Source organism: Pristis pectinata, chromosome 10, assembly GCF_009764475.1.
Source record: "Pristis pectinata isolate sPriPec2 chromosome 10, sPriPec2.1.pri, whole genome shotgun sequence".
Lineage (NCBI taxonomy): Eukaryota > Metazoa > Chordata > Chondrichthyes > Rhinopristiformes > Pristidae > Pristis > Pristis pectinata.
The window spans coordinates 41,454,839-41,473,639 of NC_067414.1; the positions used below are offsets into that span (position 1 = coordinate 41,454,839).

At 42.4% G+C, this 18,801-nt stretch overlaps 1 protein-coding gene across 1 annotated transcript in view; it reads left to right on the plus strand.

Annotated features, from left to right (window-relative positions):
* The first annotated feature begins 991 nt into the window (after nucleotides 1–991).
* The window catches only part of LOC127575103 (amine sulfotransferase-like), a 28,460-nt gene continuing 10,650 nt past the window's right edge, over nucleotides 992–18,801 (plus strand). The window contains exons 1-6 of the mRNA XM_052024764.1: nucleotides 992–1,082; nucleotides 1,451–1,585; nucleotides 7,285–7,439; nucleotides 12,864–13,066; nucleotides 13,520–13,646; nucleotides 17,370–17,464. Of these exons, the coding sequence (XP_051880724.1) occupies nucleotides 7,295–7,439; nucleotides 12,864–13,066; nucleotides 13,520–13,646; nucleotides 17,370–17,464 (570 nt within the window). The 5' untranslated portion in view covers nucleotides 992–1,082; nucleotides 1,451–1,585; nucleotides 7,285–7,294. The remainder of the gene's footprint in view (nucleotides 1,083–1,450; nucleotides 1,586–7,284; nucleotides 7,440–12,863; nucleotides 13,067–13,519; nucleotides 13,647–17,369; nucleotides 17,465–18,801) is intronic.

The following is an 18,801-nucleotide window of genomic DNA, read 5'->3' on the forward strand; positions in this document are numbered from 1 at the left end:
CCCTACCTTGCTCGACCTGCCCGTCATCCTTAACCCCTGCATGTCCACCAATCACCTCTGGCCTCTTGACTCACCGCTGCCCCTCTCCTCTTTATACTGGCTACCTCCTCTCTCCACTCTGTCCTGACGTAGCATCTCGACCCAAAACATTGACAATTCCTCCTCCCTGCCCCCACCCTTCGCTATCCCACAGATACTGCTGGAATGCGCTGAGTTCCTCCAGCAGACTGTGTGTTGCTCCAGATTCCACCATCTGCAGAATCTTATGTCTCCAACAGCCATCGGTCGCTATTGGTAACGTGGAGTGTCAAACAAATCATTCTGAGGCAGAATCCAATCAATTTGTCCAATGCACTAAAATATGGTATTGTAACTTTTTCAGCAGATGTTACACTAGGGCTGCGCACTGCAGCTCGTAGAGTTGCTGCCTTACTGCTCCAGTGATTCAGGTTCCCTGCTGGAGGCATCTGCTGCTCTTGTGTTACTCTCCCTGCAATGTCCAAATTGTTGCAAGAAGTCTTCTCTGGCCCTGGCTAATTGACTTACCAGTCCTCAGGAGGTGGTGGAGAAGAGATGCAAAGCTGACTGTGTCGTTCGGAGGGCAGCAGGGATAACTGGCCCCAGCAGGGGTACCTCCATTAATGCGGAAGTGGGGGCTGTGGGTTCAAGATACAAGATAAAAGATATTTATTTATTAGTCACATGTATATCGAAACACACAGTGAAATGCATCTTTTGTGTAGAGTGTTCTGGGGGCAGCCCCCAAGTGTCGCCACACTTCCGGCGTCAATAATAACATGCCCACAACTTCCTAACTCGTACATCTTTGGAATGTAGGAGGAAGCTGGAGCACCCAGAGGAAACCCACGCAGACACAGGGAGAATGTACAAGCTCCTTACAGACAGTGGCTGGAATTGAACCCAGGTCGCTGGCACTGTAATAGTGTTACGCTAACCGCTACACTACTGTGCCTGGAAATAGATAGGGTAGATAGTCCGTCTTTCTTTGGGTAAGGGAGTCCAAAACAAGAAATCATAGGGTTAAGGTGAGAGGGGGGTAGGGGAAGAGCAGGAGAATCCAGGTAAGTCAAAATAAATTAATTCTTCATGAATAGTACTGAGCATGAAACTGTCAATTTGCATTAGTCTTTGATATATAATGTGTACTTCTTCAGCAAGACTTTGCTTTTACAAAACTTTTCAGACATATTTGACCAGAAAACAAGTGAAGTAAGCAAATCTACTCTTTGTTTACACAGCTGGCTACTTGAGCCACAATGCTCTGAAATTCATTTGCTAAGGTTACATCTGTGTGATGAACAAGCATGCTTTGATAGTTATTGGACACTATAAATTTCCTTAATTAGTTAGTCTGATCAGCCACAATCTATTGAATGACAGAGCAGATTAAACAGCTAAATGATTTACTCCTGTTTGTTTTCTGTCCCAGCAGCCTTAGCAGGAGAGGGGAGGAGCCAGCAGAGTTTGAAAAGGAGGCTGGGTCTAGCAAAGTGTTCATTTTGAAGGTGGCTGTGTTGGATTATCAGTGCTGAGTCTTTGGCAATGAGGCTAAGTGAAAGAAAGGGTAGGTTCTTAAAATTGCTCCTCCAATTAGTGTTGCTGTTGAGTTTCACTTTACAGGATATTAAGATATTTATTTACTAATCATATAAACATTGAACACACAGTGAAATGCATCCTTTTGTGTTACTGAGAATGTGCCGCGGGGCAGCCTGCAAGTAGTCTGACACTCTTCTGGCACCAACATAGCTTGCCCACAACGTTCTAACCTGTACGTCTTTGGAATGTGGGGGGAAACCAGAGCACCTGAGGAAACCCATGCAGGTCACGGGGAGAATATACAAACTCCTTACAGACACCAGCAGGAATTGACCTGGGTCACTGGCACTGTAATAGTGTTATGCCAAGAATGGCAAGGATTTAAAACAGCAAGTCATGTTGCTGGTAAATTTCACCTCACAGGAGCGAGAGCTACTACTTCCTAAACTAGTCAGATTTTTTTCCTCCAAGTGTTTAGTCATGGCAGGTGAACTCAGACCTGTGTCATGTTCCTCCTGTGCAATGTGGGAACTCAGGGAGGCTGCTGGAGTCCTGATGACTTCTTCCCTCTCGGAGCGGGCAGAAGACACAAAAGCAGGAAGTGTGTCCAGCTACAGCTCCACAGACTGCATGATGGCACTGGAGCTGTGCAGGGATTCACTTTTTTTTTGTAGTGTAGCGGTTAGCGTAACGCTATTACAGCACCAGTGATCCTGCTTCCATTCCGGCCACTATCTGTAAGGAGTTTGTATGTTCTCCCTGTATCTGCATGGTTTTCCTCTGGGTGCTCTGGCTTCCGCCCACATTCCAAAAGATGTACGGATTAGGAAGTTGTGGGCATGCTGTGTTGGGGCAGGAAGCATGGCAACACTTGCGGGCTGCCCCCAGAACACTCTGCAAAAGATGCATTTCGCTGTGTGTTTCGATGTACATGTGACTAATAGAGAAATCTTATTTTATCCGTGATGCTGAGAATGTTGTGGATAACACGTTTAGTGAGCTGGTCACACTACAGTTTAAGGAAAGATAGGGAATGGGTGACAAACAGGCAGAGCAATAGGAGGAAGGTAGTGCAGGAGTCCCCTGCGGTCATCTGCATCCAAAACAGATATACCACTTTGAATACTGTTGGGTGAGATGGCTCATCATGGGAAGGCTACCATTCAAGCTGGTGTGGTTGAAGTCCCCCACGATGATCGGGAAGGTATCCGGGTGCGCTGTCTCGTGACTGTTGTTCATGGTGCTCGGCTCCTCCAATGCCAGCTTGACGTTTGCCACGGGTCAAATGTACACTGCTACCAGGATGACGGCGGAGAACTCCCTCGGCAGGTAAACGGACGACACTTGACTGCTAGGGGAGCAGGACTGAGACAGAATGGCCACGTCTGTGCACCACGATGAGTTAATCATGAAGCAAATGCCACCGCTTCTGTTTTACATGAATGCCGCCATCCGGTCCATGCAGTGCATGGTGAAGCCCTCGGGGTGGAGTGCTGAGCCATGTCTTGAAGCAGAGTACACAACAGTTTCTGATATCACTCTGGTATTGCAGTCTTGCTCTGGGGTCTTCAATTTATTTTCCAGAGACTGTATATCAGCCAGGAGAATGGTAGGGAAGGGTGGCCTTAAGGCCCTGCATTTCAGTTTTACCTGGAGCCTTCCTGGGCAGCTAAGTTTCCTGAGACAATGAAGGCATCCCCTGACCTTCCAGGCTGCTGCACTCGCTCCCTGGGTGGTTTGGAGTCCCGAGTCTGCTGGTTCTGAAGATCGCTAGTTCAGTTAAATGACTTGTTGCTTACAGCAGTGTCTACGGCTGCAGATTTCAGCTGTAGTGGTTGTAAATGGGAATACTTGATTCTGTTGGGAGCTGCACACAGCAAGTCCCACCTCTCTGGCACCATTACTTGTCCTTTTGCTTCCACAAATATCAGACATAAGATCAGATATCTTTATTAGTCACATGTACATTGAAACACACGGTGAAATGCACCTTTGTGTAGAGGGTTCTGGGGGCAGCCTGCAAGTGTCGCCACGCTTCCTAATCAGTGTGACTTTGGAATGTGGGAGGAAACTGGAGCACCCAGAGGAAACCCACGCAGACACGGGGAGAATGTACTGTCGGATAGAGGAATTTTCAAATCCGCAGGTTTTTTTCAGGAGTCCAAGAATAAGTTGGAGAACAACTTGGTGCTTCGCAAAGTTTTATTGGAAAAGTTTAAAACAAAGACAGTCCAGAGTACGTGGCACTAGCTTTACTACTAGAGATGAGCTGAGACAAAGAAACTAAAATGGGGGAGGGGGGAAGAGTGATTAACAGAAAACTAACACCTTTTATAGCTGAGATAAGAGGTACTCCTTAGATAACAATATTCCAGTCAGAAAACCTATTAGATACTTGGTGGCAAAATCAACCAATGAGAAAACACATATTCACCTGATGACGAGCCAATAAAGCTAAGAAGTGGTTATAACTTTTACAACCACTTGAGGTGTATTGGTTTATTATTGTCACTTGTACCGAGGTACAGTGAAAAGCTTGTCTTACAAACCGGTCGTACAGGTCAATATCATTACACAGTGCAGTTACATTGAGTTAGTGTATTAAACACTATACATGTTTAAAAAAAACTACTTAAAAACAGTCGAATCCAACAGTACAAACTCCTTACAGACAGTGGCCGGAATTGAACCTGGTCACTGGTGCTGTAATAGTGTCATGCTAACTGCTACATCGCTGTGCGATTCTGTAATAATTGAACTAGGCTTTGTGTGAGCTAAGATACCATTAGTGGAGACTCTGTATGAGTTTAACGTTCAAAAGTTAAGGACCCAGATGCCTCCAGGGTCCTAATGCTGGGCAAGGACCTGAAATATCGACAATCCATTTGCCTCCACAGATGCTGCTTGACCTGCTGAGTTCTTCCAACAGTTGTTTTTTTTGCTCAATGGTAATGAGTTCCCTCCTTGATCCTACAACATTACTGAGTCCTGTTAAAGTCTTTCTGTGAAACCTGCTTCTATTTCTCTTCTGCATGCTCCCTCTTCAGAAAACATGAACCGTGACAACCAGCACTACCCCACCAATACTTCTGTCATGCTCCAATACCTCCCACATTGCTTCACAATGTTTGTCCGACGTTCAGTATTGGAGGAACTGAAACTTTCTCCAATCAGATAACGAGAAAGCTGAGACTCTTGATCTTATCGCAATAAACTCCTTTACCACTGACCACGTCACTCTCCCTGGTGTTTATGGCTAAATCAGATTATTCATGAGTTTGTCCTGTACAATCTGAGCTGGGCTTTTGACCCTGCATTTTCTTCATTATTGACAGTTTTTATCTCCCTCAGCATTGATCATTATCAACTGAATCAGAATCAGGTTTATTATCAAGACAAGACAAGATGTCTTTATTAGTCACACGTACATAGAAACACACAGGGAAATGCATCTTTTGCATAGAGTGTTCTGGGGGCAGCCCACAAGTATCGCCACTCTTCCGGCACCAACATAGCATGCCCACAACTTCCTAGCCCACATGTCTTTGGAATGTGGGAGGAAACTGGATCACACAGAGGAAACCCATGCAGTCATGGGAAGAGCGTACAAACTCCTTACAGACAGTGGCCGGAATCGAACCCGGGTCTCAGGCGCTGTATTAGCATATGTCATGAAATTTGTTTTGTGGCACCAGTCCAGTGCAAGACATAAATTACTATAAGTTAAAAATATAAATAAATAAATATTGCAAAAGAGGAATAACTAGGTAGTGTTCATGGACTGTTCAGAAATCTGATGGCAGAGGGGAAGAGGCTGTTCCTGAAATATTGTGTGTGGGTCTTCAGGCTCCTGTACGTCCTCCCTGATGGCAGTAATGTGAAGAGGGCACGTCTTGAATGGTGAAGGTTCTTAATGATGGATGCCACCTTCTTGAGGCACTGCATCTTGAAGATGTCCTCGATGCCAGGGAGCGTTGTGCCCGTGATGTTGCTAAACCATTTTATATGATTAGAAAGAGGTTCTGCTGAGGGAATTTGAGCAAGTAGGGACTAAATTGAAAAGAAGAACCAAAAAGATCATAATTTCCGGATTGCTACCTGATCCACGTGCAAATTGGCAGAGGGTCAATAAGATCAGAGAGTTAAATGTGTGGCTGAAAGATTGGTGTGGGAGAATTGGGCAAACTAGCCAATAATATAAGAGGATACCGAAAGCTTTTTCAGATATATAAGGAGTAAAAGAGTGGACATCGGACCTCTGGAAAATGACTCTGGAGAACTAGTAATGGGGAACAGTTTTTTAAATGAGTGAGTGTAGTCGCTATTACTAAGGAGACGGTGCTTGGGAAACTGAAAGGTCTGAAGGTGGATAAGTCACCTGGACCAGATGGACTACATCCCAGAGTTCTGAAAGAGGTAGCTGAAGAGAGTGTGGAGGCATTAGTAGTGATCTTTCAAGAATCACTAGGGTCAGGAATGGTGTTAGAGGACCGGAAAATCGCAAATGTCACTCCACTCTTTAAGAAGGGAGGGAGGCAAAATACAGGAAATTGTTGGCTGGTTAGCCTATAATTTTATATTTGAGAGAACTAGACTATAAGAGCAAGGATGTAATGCTGAGGCTTTATAAGGCATTGGTCAGACCACATTTGGAGTATTATAAGCAGTTTTGGGCCCCATATCTAAGGAAGGATGTGCTGGCGTTGGAGAGGGTCCAGAGGAGGTTTACGAGAATATCGGGAATGAAAGGGCTAACATACGAGGAGTGTTTGATGGCTCAGGGCCTGTACTCGCTGGAGTTTAGAAGTATAAGGGGGGGAGGGATCTCATTGAAACCTACCAAATATTGAAAGGCCTGGGTAGAGTGGATGTGGAGAGGATGTTTCCAGTAGTGGTAGAGTCTAGGACCAGAGGGCACAGCCTCAGAATAAAAGGACTTGCCTTTAGAACAGAGATGAGGAGGAATTTCTTTAGCCAGAAGGGCGTTGAATCTGTGGAATTCATTGCCACAGATGGCTGTGGAGGCCAAGTCATTGGGTATATTTAAAGCAGAGGTTGATAAGTTCTTGATTAATAAGGGTGTCAAAGGTTACAGGGAGAAGGCAGGAAAATGGGGTTGAAAGGGTAAAATAAATCAGCCATGATCGTATGCTGGAGCAGACTCAATAGGTCGAATGGCCTAATTCTGCTCCTATGTCTTATGGTCTTATGATCTAAGTCTCTTAGGAATTGGGGTGGTTTATATTTGAATGGCTGAGGATCTCAACCCAAGGTTACCCCCTCCAGATATGTCCTTTTTCCGGCTGCTCCCAACACTGAAACGGCCCAGTTCATTTGATGTTCACTCCCATCTAGGCTAGAGTGACTGCCTCCTGGCACTCTGTCCACATTTCTTCTCTCTCTCCCAGCTCAGTCTGCCTGGCTTTCAAGATTGTGGAACTTGGTGTATTTTGCCATAACCTGGATCCCTTTCCCCTCTGTTTGCCCAATACCTTTCTATTCTGATCTATCCCACTAAACATTTAACTGCCAGAACCAGGCTTCATTTCAAAACACAATTACTAACACATTTTACTGGTACCTCCATGATTTGCTGAAATACTCCCTCCATGTCCTTTGTTTGTGTTTGCATTCCCTTGTATCCCTTGATGTTTTACCACATTTGAAGTGTTTATTGTCAGTTGATTTTAGCAGTGGTTAATTTAACTTTGCATTTTCATTTAGACTACTCAACATGACAACAGCCAGTAAAATTGGGCTTTTTCAGTTCAAAGGCTGTAACTTCATCACTAATATTCACAACCCAGAATACTTGGCTGAAATTTGTCACTTTGAAATAAAGGAGAGTGATGTGATTACAGTGACATATCCAAAATCAGGTAAGCAAGTGTTATATTATTCCAACCCTCCCACCCACTCTACAAGGTAAAGGAAGATATTTAAACGGATTCAAGGAATACAGTTTTGGAGCATAATTAGAACTTCATTCTCATCTAGTATATAAAAAATCAACTTGTATGTGACTACAACTGGAGTCCATGATGGGGAAACCAACAAGAGCATAAAAGGGAACGTCCAGGCAGTGCTGTTCCCAATATAAACTGAGGTCCCCAGTTTAAGCTGAGGACTGAAAAGATCATAAAGAAGAAACAGCCTGAAACTAACACAACAAAAAAAAAACATTTTAATGGGATTAGAATGGAATTTGAAAAAGCAATTATCAAATTTACCTGCAAAGAATTAAAACAGCAATGCAAGCCAATTTATAATTAAGATCAATACTGTCCAGGAGAAATGTAATGGAGTGCCTGAATGAAAAAAGAAAGGACAAAATGGAAATCAAAGGAAAAGTTTGAGTACATTGGCAACAAAGCAGTTTGTAGGTATTTGAAACCCTTTATTGTACAATGATTGTTAGAAACGGAATTGATTTTTAATGGCAGTAAATCTAAAGAACTGATCCTTGACTTCCAGAAAGGGAAAGTTGGCTAACATGTACCAGTCTTCATTGATGGATCAGTGGTGGAGAGAGTCAGCAACTTTAAAGTCCTGGGGTTTAACATATCGAATGACACATCCTGGGCTCAGCACAAATGCAGTCACAAGGAAGGTGCTCCAGCACCTTTACTTTCTTAGTAGGTTCGGCTTGACACTGACCACTCTTAACAAACTTCTACAGATACACTGTTGAAAGTAATCTGACTGGCTCTATCATGATGTGGTACAGCAGTTCGAATGCACAGGAACGTAAGAAACTGCAGGGAGTAGTGGACTCAGCCCAATACATCACTGGCACATCCCTCCCCATTAAACGGAATAGGAGAATAGAACAGGTGAATATGTGACCGGAGAGATGGTGCAGGAGAGGGACTTAGATTTCTGAAGCATCTTTGGTACAGGTGGGACCTGTAGATGTCAAATGGGCTGTATCACAGCAGGACAGGGATTAATATCTTTGCAAGAGGGTTTGTTAATGGCACTAGGGAGGGTTTAAGCTAGATTGGAAGGGCTATAGGAACCTCAAAGGGAATTCAAGAAGGAGAGAGACAAAGCACAAAGAGGAAATTAGAAAAGTAGTAAATGAAATAAATGGATGTCAAAAACAAAGTTGAGCAGCAAAGGAGCTAAAGTGCAGAAAAGTGTTACAATGACAAAATTAAAAACTCACAGCATTCATAACAAGATAAATGAATTAATGACACAAATAAATGGGTATGATCTCATTACCATAAAGAGAACGTGTTTGAGTGACCAAAGCTGAGAAGTAAATATGCCAGGGTATTTGACATTGGGGAAAGACAGGCAAAAATGGAAAAGTGATGGTGTAACACTATTAATAAGGGAGGAGTTTAGTACAATGGTGAGAAACAGTCTTGGCATGACACAGGTCATGATGTAGAATTGAAATCAATCTGGAAAAAGCTAAGAAAGCAAAAGGCAGAAACACAGATGGGATTTATTTATATGCTAGCAAATAGCAGTTGTGTAATGGAAAATAAGCAGGTTTTCAAGAATTCGGATCAATGAGGGAGAAAAAAACACTTCAAGGTTGCAACAGGGTGTTTTACTAAAGTGTAATAAGTGATATGAAAGGTATTAACAAAACAATAAGTCTAAAATACCATATAAAAATCAATAAAATAACAAGTCTCGCGCTCTTCTGCTCATCAGGGACTCTGACTTCAGGACAGCTGGCCTGGAGAATCTGAGGTCCTTGGCACCAATTACAATTCCAGTCTGAGAAGTCTGATGCGCTTGCTCACTGCTCAAAGAACCCATACTTCTTTCCTAATCTACACATACCAGTCAGCTGTAACTCTAAAACTAGTCATTTTTCTTAATGATAGAACATAGAACACTACAGCACAGTACAGGCCCTTTGGCAATGCTGTGCTGACATTTTATCCTGCTCTATGATCTAGCTAACCCTTCCCTTCCACATAGCCCCCTATTTTTCTATCATTCATGTGGCTATCTAAGTGTCCCTAATGTATCTTCCCCCACAACCTCTGTCAGCAGTGCGTTCCACGCACCTACCACTCTCTGTGTAAAAAAGACTTACCCCTGACATCCCCCTTATACCTTCCTCCAATCACCTTAAAATTATGTCCCCTTGTGTTAGCCATTGTTGCACTGGGGATAAAGTCTCTGACTGTCCACTCGATCTATGCCTCTTATCATCTTGATAGGCAAGTATTTACATTTTCAACCAAACCAATCTCACTCATCTCCAAATAAACAAGTTTATCTTATATCACATTCATTTATGTCTAACATCTGCAAATTTCAAGGCCTCATGGACCCCATGAATTAAGACCTTCTGTTTTACTTATCTTCCTGATTAACGTGCCTGCTCATTATGAGGATTGTGAGCGGGCAACTCCATGTTAAGTAAAAAGATCTCATTTTAACCCTTTCATTACAAATTCTAATATTAGGAGTGGCATAAATCAGGAAATTAAAGGTGTGTGAAATGGGTAATACAGTAAACATACGAGACTTGACCTCCATTTAGACTGAAAAATCAAATTTACTATAATAAAGTGAACTCATGGAATGGATTTGAGATGCTTTTCTAGATAAATATGTTGAGGAACCAAACAGAAAAGAATCTTTTGGATGTAATCTTGTGTAATGAGAAAGGACTGCTTGATAGCCTTGTTGTACTTTGTTGTAGAATTTTTCATTGGGTTTGAAAGTGATGTGGTTTAATGGAAAACTATTGTTTTACATCTAACCAGAGGAAACTATGATAGTATGAAGAGAACTGGCTGTGGTTAGTTGGGAGAATACATCGAAAGGCATGATGGTGTCCAGGTAATGGTTAACATTGGAAGAAAAAATGCACAAGTTCAAACAAAACCCCAAAACTTTAAAGGGAAAAAAAAAGGTTCATCTATGGCTGACCAGAAAAATCAAAGATAGTATTAAATCAAAGAGGCTAATAACATTGCCAAAACCAAATAGCAGTAAGCCTGAGGATTGAGAGCATTTTAGACCTGTCAGAGGACCAGGTGAGAAGGGCAAGATAGAATCTGATGTAGGCTGATTAGAAGCATAAACAGACTGAAATGCTTTGGTGTGTGTAGAAAAAGGAAAAAGAAACTACATGGGCAAGTGTGGGTCCCTACAAAGAGAGACAGAATAATTTATAATGGGGAATAGGAAGTGAGAGGATTGAACTAATTACTTTGTGCTTGTTTTTATGGAAGAAGACACACCGAAATCCACCAGATGTATTAGAGAATCAATAGTTTAGTGAGAATTAGGAATTGAAGAATAGAAGTATTTTTCAAAAGACTAGTAATAGAGAAGTTGGTAAGCTTGAAGGCTGATAAATCCCATTGACCTCATGACCTACTTCCCAGCATTTTAAAAGAGGTGGCTTTAGAGATGATGTATACTCTCTTGTTGTCCGAGATTCTAGAATTTTTCCTGTGGATTGGAGGGTGGCAAATATTACCTCGCTGTTTAAGAAAGGAAGGAGAGAAGACAACTGCTGATCTGTTAGACCAATATCAGTGGTAGTGAAATGTTGCAATCCAGTTGTACCTAATGAAGGTAATAAGAGAACCCCTTGAAAAGAATATTAGGATTGAGCAGAGTCAACATGGATTCACAAAGGAAAAATAAACTTTGACTTTCCTGCCAAAGGGAACACATGGATGGTGTGGCATTCCACTGGGTAGTGTGGAGGAGCAGAGAGATCTAGGGGTTCATATCCACAGATCCCTGAGAGTTGCCTCGCAGGTGGATAGGGTAGCTAAGAAAGCTGATGGGATGTTGGCTTTCATAAATCGAGGGATTGAGTTTAAGAGCCGCGAGGTAATGATGCAGCTTTACAAAACTCTGGTTAGACCACACTTAAAGTACTATGTCCAGTTCTGGTCGCCTCATTATAGGAAGGATGTGGAAGTGTTGGAAAGGGTGCAGAGGAGATTTACCAGGATGCTGTCTGGTTTGGAGAGTATGGATTATGAGGAGAGACTAAGGGAGCTAGAGCTTTATTCTTTGGAGAGAAGAAGGATGAGGGAAGACATGATAGAGGTGTACAAAATATTAAGAGGAATAGATAGACAGCCAGTGCCTCTTTCCCAGGGCACCAATGCTCAATACAAGAGGACATGGCTTTAAAGTAATGGGTGGGAAGTTCAATGGAGATATCAGAGGGAGGTTTTTCACCCAGAGAGTGGTTGGTGCATGAAATGCGCTGCCTGGGGTAGTGGTGGATGCAGGTACACTGGTCAAGTTCAAGAGATTGTTAGATAGGCAAATGGAGGAATTTAAAATAGGGATATGTGGGAGGAAGGGGTTAGATAGTCTTAAGCGAGGTTTAAAGGTCGGCACAACATGGTGGGCCGAAGGGCCTGTATTGTGCTGTGGTGTTCTATGGTTCTATGATGGGATGTATTTAGATTTATGAAAGACTTTTGATAACCTCCACAAAGGAGGTTGGTCAACAAAATGAGAGTACAAGGAATTGGAGGTTAATGTTCTTTCATGGATTGAGAATTGGTTATTGGACGAAAAGCAAAGAGTGGGATCAAATGGATCCTTCTCAAATTGGCAGGCTGCAGGGATTAATACTTGTGCTCCTGCTCTTTTAATCTGGCTGAGGGCATGAAATACCATATTTCATTGTTTGCTGACAATATTAAACTAAGTGGGGTTGAGAATACAGAGGAGGATGTAAAGAGGCTTTAGGGGATATCGACCAACTAAGTGGAAAAAAAATGGGAGATGATATATCACATAGAAAATTGTGAGGTCATCCACGTTGGTGCACTTAACAGAAAAGCAGTGTGTTTGTTCAATAGTGAGAGATTTGAGTAATACTGGTGTTCAAAGGGATGAAGAAGTGCTTGTGCATAAATTCCTGAAGGCCAAGGTGCAGCAAGCAAATAGGAGGGCAAATGGTATGCTAGCCTTTATTTCAAGAGTGAGGAAGTCTTATCAGAAGTATAGGGGCTCGGAGAAGATGTTTCCCATGACTGAGGACTCTAGGGGCAGGGCTCATAATTTGAGTATAAGGGTTAGGCCATTCAAGATTGAAATGAGGGAACATTTCTTTACCTAGATGGTGGTGAATCTTTGGAATTCTCTACTCGGGGATTGTGTTCATTCAAAACAGAGATTGACAGATCTCTGGGTACTGAGGGAACCAAGCATTATGGTGATAGTGTTGGAAAATGGCACTGAGGCAGAAGATCAGCTACAATCCAGCAAGCCTGAAGGGCTGAATAGCCTATTCCTGCTTTTATTTTTTTTAATGTTCTTCTGTTCTTATTTCTATCATATACCAGGCACGACATGGATGCAACAGATTTTGTGTTTACTTTATTCCAATGGGGACCCTGCTCTTGTACAAAGCAAACTAACAGTAGAACGTGTTCCTTGGATGGAAGTCCCAATAGATAACTCTAAGGATATACTATTGCCTCATTTGCGTGTCACACATTTGCCCTACCGCTTAATTCCAAAAACTTTGAAAAAGGGAAATGGAAAAGTAAGAAATCTCATAACTTTAATTTTCTTTTTCGTTGCACTCTTTTAACTGGGTGATATTTTCCTCATATGTCCCATTACATTGTCTGTGTATGTTTCCTCTGTGTATTCTGCAATGCATGTTAATGGATTGCTATTAATGCAATATAATGACATATGGTGAAATTGTTGATTGTGATGTTAACCAACTTGAATTACCTGTAATATGATGATTTTTGGCTATTAATTTCTTATGAAGTAATGTATCAATTTTTTTTGTGAACTCCTCATCCACTAATTCCACTCATTAGATTTGTAGAAGATCCCACAACTGTATAACATTATGTACTATTTTGGTATGGGCTTATGGAACTTTAATAACCCTACTTGTGTTGCTCAATTTTACTTCCACTTTCTGAGCCATAAGACATCCATGCTGGAGGCATTAAATTCTGTTCCAACATTCTACACACAGGTTATTTATGTTGCCCGAAATCCAAAGGATGTTGCTGTGTCATTGTATCACTTTCAAAATTACGTCACTTTCCTGGAGACGCCATCGAGTTTTCAAGAGTTTCTGGAGGACTTCATTGATGGCAGACGTAAGAATCATTTACTGCATTAAATATTTTAGCTATTACTATTTATTTGTTTTCAAGTTTCAGTTCACTTTGACGTTCAGCTTAGTTGTGTGAATCATTTTCTGGTTCTCGCGATTCGCATCCTGAGTCCCACTGTTTCCAGTTTAGTAGGCAGATTTAGTGCTTGGTCATTGGCTGGTCTATTCTGCACCTTCTGCCAGTTGCACCATTATCTTGTGATCATATGCAAATTCTGAAATTTGGCCAAGCTTGTAGTAATCATAGGATTAGAGAATCACTAAGCCTCCTCAGCTTGGTTTGCCTAAACAGAATCTTCTCTAATTTTAGCGCAGATCAACTTTTTCATATTTGCAGTTTTGTTTACTGGCTTCAGGTTACTACATGTGTCTTAACAACATTAGTATGTCAATATTAGTCCATATTTACTGTATTTAAAACACTCTAGGATGCTTCACACCTTTCTTAAAATGTGAGGCCCAGTACTGGACACACAATTCCAGTTGAAGCTGAATCAGTGTTCAACTAAATCAATTTGAATCAGGTTTGGACGAGAGGACAAAACAGGAGAAATAGAGAGATCCTGGAGGGATGTAAAAGATAAGACCATGAGTGGATTTCAAAACTAGAATAAGAATTTTAAAATACTTCATGTCCAGTTTTTAAGGTGGCTTATACTTAAGGCAATGAAATTGAATTTCAAACATACCCAAATATATTGATTTCTTTACACATCTGAAAATTGTACCCAATGACTTCCCTTCTCCCACTGCATCTTTACATTTGATGTCCCCCAAAGATCTATCCTCAGTCCCATTCTATTTCTCATCTACAAGCTGCTTCTCTCAGTAACATTATTCAAAAATGTAACAGCACATTCATGTTTATTATGTCATCTAATTGTCAACTAATCATCTTTTGATACCCAACCCCTTTAGCTCTAAACTTCAGATTCCTTATCCAATATCAAGTACCACATGGACAGAAATTTCATCCAACTAAATATTGGAACACCAAACCCATTGTCTTCTGTCCCTGTCACAAAGATTGTTCCCAAGCCCCATACTTCATCCTGGTATGGGCCAAACACAGGCACATGGGACTAGCTTAGATGGGTATCTTGGTAGGTGTGGACTAGTTGGGCCAAAGTGCCTGTTTCCATGCTGTATGACTCTGAGTTTGAGTCATTGTGCACACCCAGGTATCATTCTTGACCACATGTCTGTGACATCACTATGACCAGCTATTTCCACCTCTGTAACGTGGCCCAGCTCTACTCCTGCACCAGCTCACCAGCTGTTGAAACTTATCTATGCCTAGGCTACCTTTAGATTGTATTCCTGGCTGCCCTTCTACATTCTGGTCTCTGTAAGTCTGAGGTCAACCAAAGCTCTGTTAACCATATGCTAACTCACACCAACATTTGTACACTTTTCAACCCCTGTTTGCTAATTACTAAGCAATGTGTCACTTTTAAAATTCTGATTCCCATTTACAAATTCATCACCTCCTTGGACCCTTTCTCTGTAACCATCTATAGTTTTAGATCTCTGTGAGATCCCGGAACTCATCCATTTCTGGTCCCCTGTGTGTCCATGATGGTAGGTTAATTGTCCACTGTAAATTGCCCCTCTTGTGTAGTTGAGTAGTAGAATCTGGTGAGAAGGGGGCAGGGAGGGTGGTTGGGAACGTGAGAAGCATAGACTACAGGAAAAGTTAGTGGGGAATGGGATTGTGAGTGAGCCAGCTTAGACTTTATGTACCAAAATGGCCTCATTCTATGCTCTATGGATTTTAATTCAAAGGTAGTAGGGATAGTCCAGGGAATTACAGACCAGTGAGCCTTACGTCTGTGGTGGGTAAGCTGTTAGAAAGGATTCTAAGAGATAGGATCTATGAGCATTTAGAGAATCATGGACTGATTAGGGACAGCCAGCATGGCTTTGTGAAGGGAAGATCTTGCCTCACAAGCCTAAAAGGGTTCTTTGAGGAGGTGACCAGGAAGATTGATGAGGGTAGTGCAGTAGATGTGGTCTACATGGATTTTAGTAAGGCGTTTGACAAGGTTCCTCATGGTAGGCTTCTTCAGAAGGTCAGAGACCAAGGGATCCAGGGAGGCTTGGCTGTGTGGATTCAGAATTGGCTTGCCTGTAGAAAGTAGAGGGTTGTGGTAGAGGGAGTGTATTTGGATTGGAGGGCTGTGTCTGGTGGTGTCCCACAGGGATCGGTTCTGGGACCTCTACTTTTTGTGATATTTATTAATGAATTAGATGAGGGGGTGGAAGGCTGGGTTAGCAAGATTGCAGATAACAAAGATCGGTGATGTTGTGGATAGTGTGGAGGGTTGTCGAAGCTTACAGAGGGATATTGATAGGATGCAGAGCTGGGCTGACAAGTGGCAGATGGAGTTCAATCTGGAGAAGTGTGAGGTGGTACACTTTGGAAGGACAAACTCCAAGGCGGAGTACAAGGTTAATGGCAGGATTCTGGGCAGTGTGGAGGAGCAGAGGGATCTGGGGGGTTCATATCCACAGATCACTGAAAGTTGCCTCACAGGTGGATAGGGTAGTTAAGTAAGCTTATGGGATGTTAGCTTTCATAAGTTGTGGGATCGAGTTTAAGAGTGCGAAGTAATGATGCAGCTTTACAAAACTCTGGTTAGACCATACTTGGGGTACTGTGTCCAGTTCTGGTCGCCTCATTATAGGAAGGATGTGGAAGCATTGGAAAGGGTGCAGAGGAGATCTACCAGGATGCTGCCTGGATTAGAGAGTATGGATTATGAGGAGAGACTAAAGGAGCTAGGGCTTTACTCATTGGAGAGAAGGAGGATGAGGGGAGACATGATAGAGGTATACAAAATATTAAGAGGCATAGATAGTGGATAGCCAGCGCCTCTTTCCCAGGGCACCAATGTGCAATACAAGAGGGCATGGCTTTAAGGTAATGGGTGGGAAGTTCAAGGGAGATGTCAGAGGGAGGTTTTTCACCCAGAGAGTGGTTGGTGCATGGAATGCACTGCCTGGGGTGATGGTGGAGGCTGATACATTGGTCAAGTTCAAGAGATTGTTAGATAAGCATATGGAGAAATTTAAAATAGAGGGCTGTGTGGGAGGAAGGGGTTAGATAGTCTTAGGAGTGGTTTGAAGGTTGGCACAACATGGTAGGCTGAAGGGCCTGTATTGTGCTGTATTGTTCTATGGTTTAAATCCTCAACTAGTGGCTGTCCTGCTTTCAGTTGCCAAGGCCCAAAGCTCTGCAATTCCCTCCATCGGCTTCTCTGCTTACACTCTGCTTTTTTTAAAAAAAATAAACCTATCTTTGAACTGCCTTTGATATCTCCTTATAGGACTCCATGTCCCCATTTTGTTTGATAATGCCTGTGTCATTTTATAATGTTAAAGGCACCACTTAAATACATTTTTGTTGATGAGAATGGGCCATTCTTTACTATGCAGAGTACATGACTTGTGGCTGGATCTCTGATGCAAAAGGTTTTAAATTACAAAACACACATGGGTTCCAAGTTTCTGAAGATGCTTTGGGGTTTTGGTTGCCACCTATCATTCAATTAGCAAGTACATAGAACTTGGGTATGCCTTAAAGTATATTGCACTCTTTGGGTGATGAAGGGACATTTACATCTGATACTTGATGATGGAAAGATTGGCTGTGAGTTTTGCTTTAATTTGCCTTTTGAAATCATCCACATCTTTCCTCCAACAGTGATATACTGCTCTTGGTTTGATCACATTATTGACTGGTACAGCCACAAGGATGAATTTGACTTCCTATTTTTGACCTATGAGGACATGAAGAAGGTAATTAGAAGAGCTACACTCATATTTCAGGTAAAGCAGAAAGTTGCAGCATGTAAAATTAGTACCTCAAAAATGCCAGGCAAAGACTACCTCTGACAAGAAAGAACCTAACCAACTACCCTTAATATTACTGAGTCTCCTAATGTTGTCTTGGAGTCACCATTGATCAGAAAATCAACGGAACCAGGAAAGTAAATACTTTGGCTGCTAGAGCAGGTAAGAGGCTGGGCAACGGGGAGTGACTCATCTCCTGACATCCAAAGCTTTTCCACCATTGGCAAGGCACAGGTCATGATGTGATGGAATAGTTTCCACATGTCTTGGGTGAAGGCAGCTCCAACAACACTCAAGATGTTGAACACTATCCAGGACAAGGTAAAAGAGGTGAGCTTGTCTTTCCATTTATGTCAAGTATTTATCTTCTTTCTGTCTTGTATACGAGTCTGCCACTCATAACAAACTCTCCACTTGGAGGGAGAAGCAACTTCAGATGCTGGAATATGAAGCAAAAATTAAGCTGCTGGAAGAACTCAGTGGGTCAAGCAGAACCTGTAGAGGCAAAGTGATGGTCAACGTCAGGTCAGGACTGGGAGTGTAAAGGGAAGATAGCCAGTATATAGAAGTGAGAGGAAGGAGTGAGACAGAGGTTGGTGGGAGATTGGGGAGGGGCATGGTGGTTGTTGGGCAGATGGACACTGGTGGAGGGAGGGGCAGGGGGAGTATTAAAACAGAGGCTGGTGGTGATAGGTGGCACCAAATGGTGGGAGGGGGAAGATGGACAGATGGAGCCAGGTGGGAGAGGAGGGTTGTTGAGACGAGGCTGATAAGTGCTAGGTTTAAAAACAAGAAAAGCAAAATAAAAAGGCAGATAGAGCTATATGGGGGAGGTGAGGAGGGAAAGGTAGGGACAGTGGCTGGTATGTGATAGGTGGAACCAGATACGGGAGGGATGATGTACAGATGGAACCAGGTAGGGGAGGGGATAGGTGAACCAAGAGAGAAGAAACCCAGGTAGATAGATATGTAGGGGATGGTCAGTGTTGTGACTGTGATCTGAGTCACTGGAGAGACACTGAAGCTGGTGATATAAAAGTCTTTGAGACCTTCTTGGTAGAGTTGCCCTGAACCCAAAGTACGTCACATTTTTATACTCTTGAGAACAAAGGTAACAGCAGCTAATTCAATACAATTTCAATAGCTACAAAAATTCATTTACTTCGATATTTTGAGTCTGACAGTGCTGCCATTGAATTACATACCTACAATGGGAGACATCTCAGAATGTTCAAACACCTTTGCTGAGACAAAGTAATTCACAAGGATGGATTAAAAGTGAC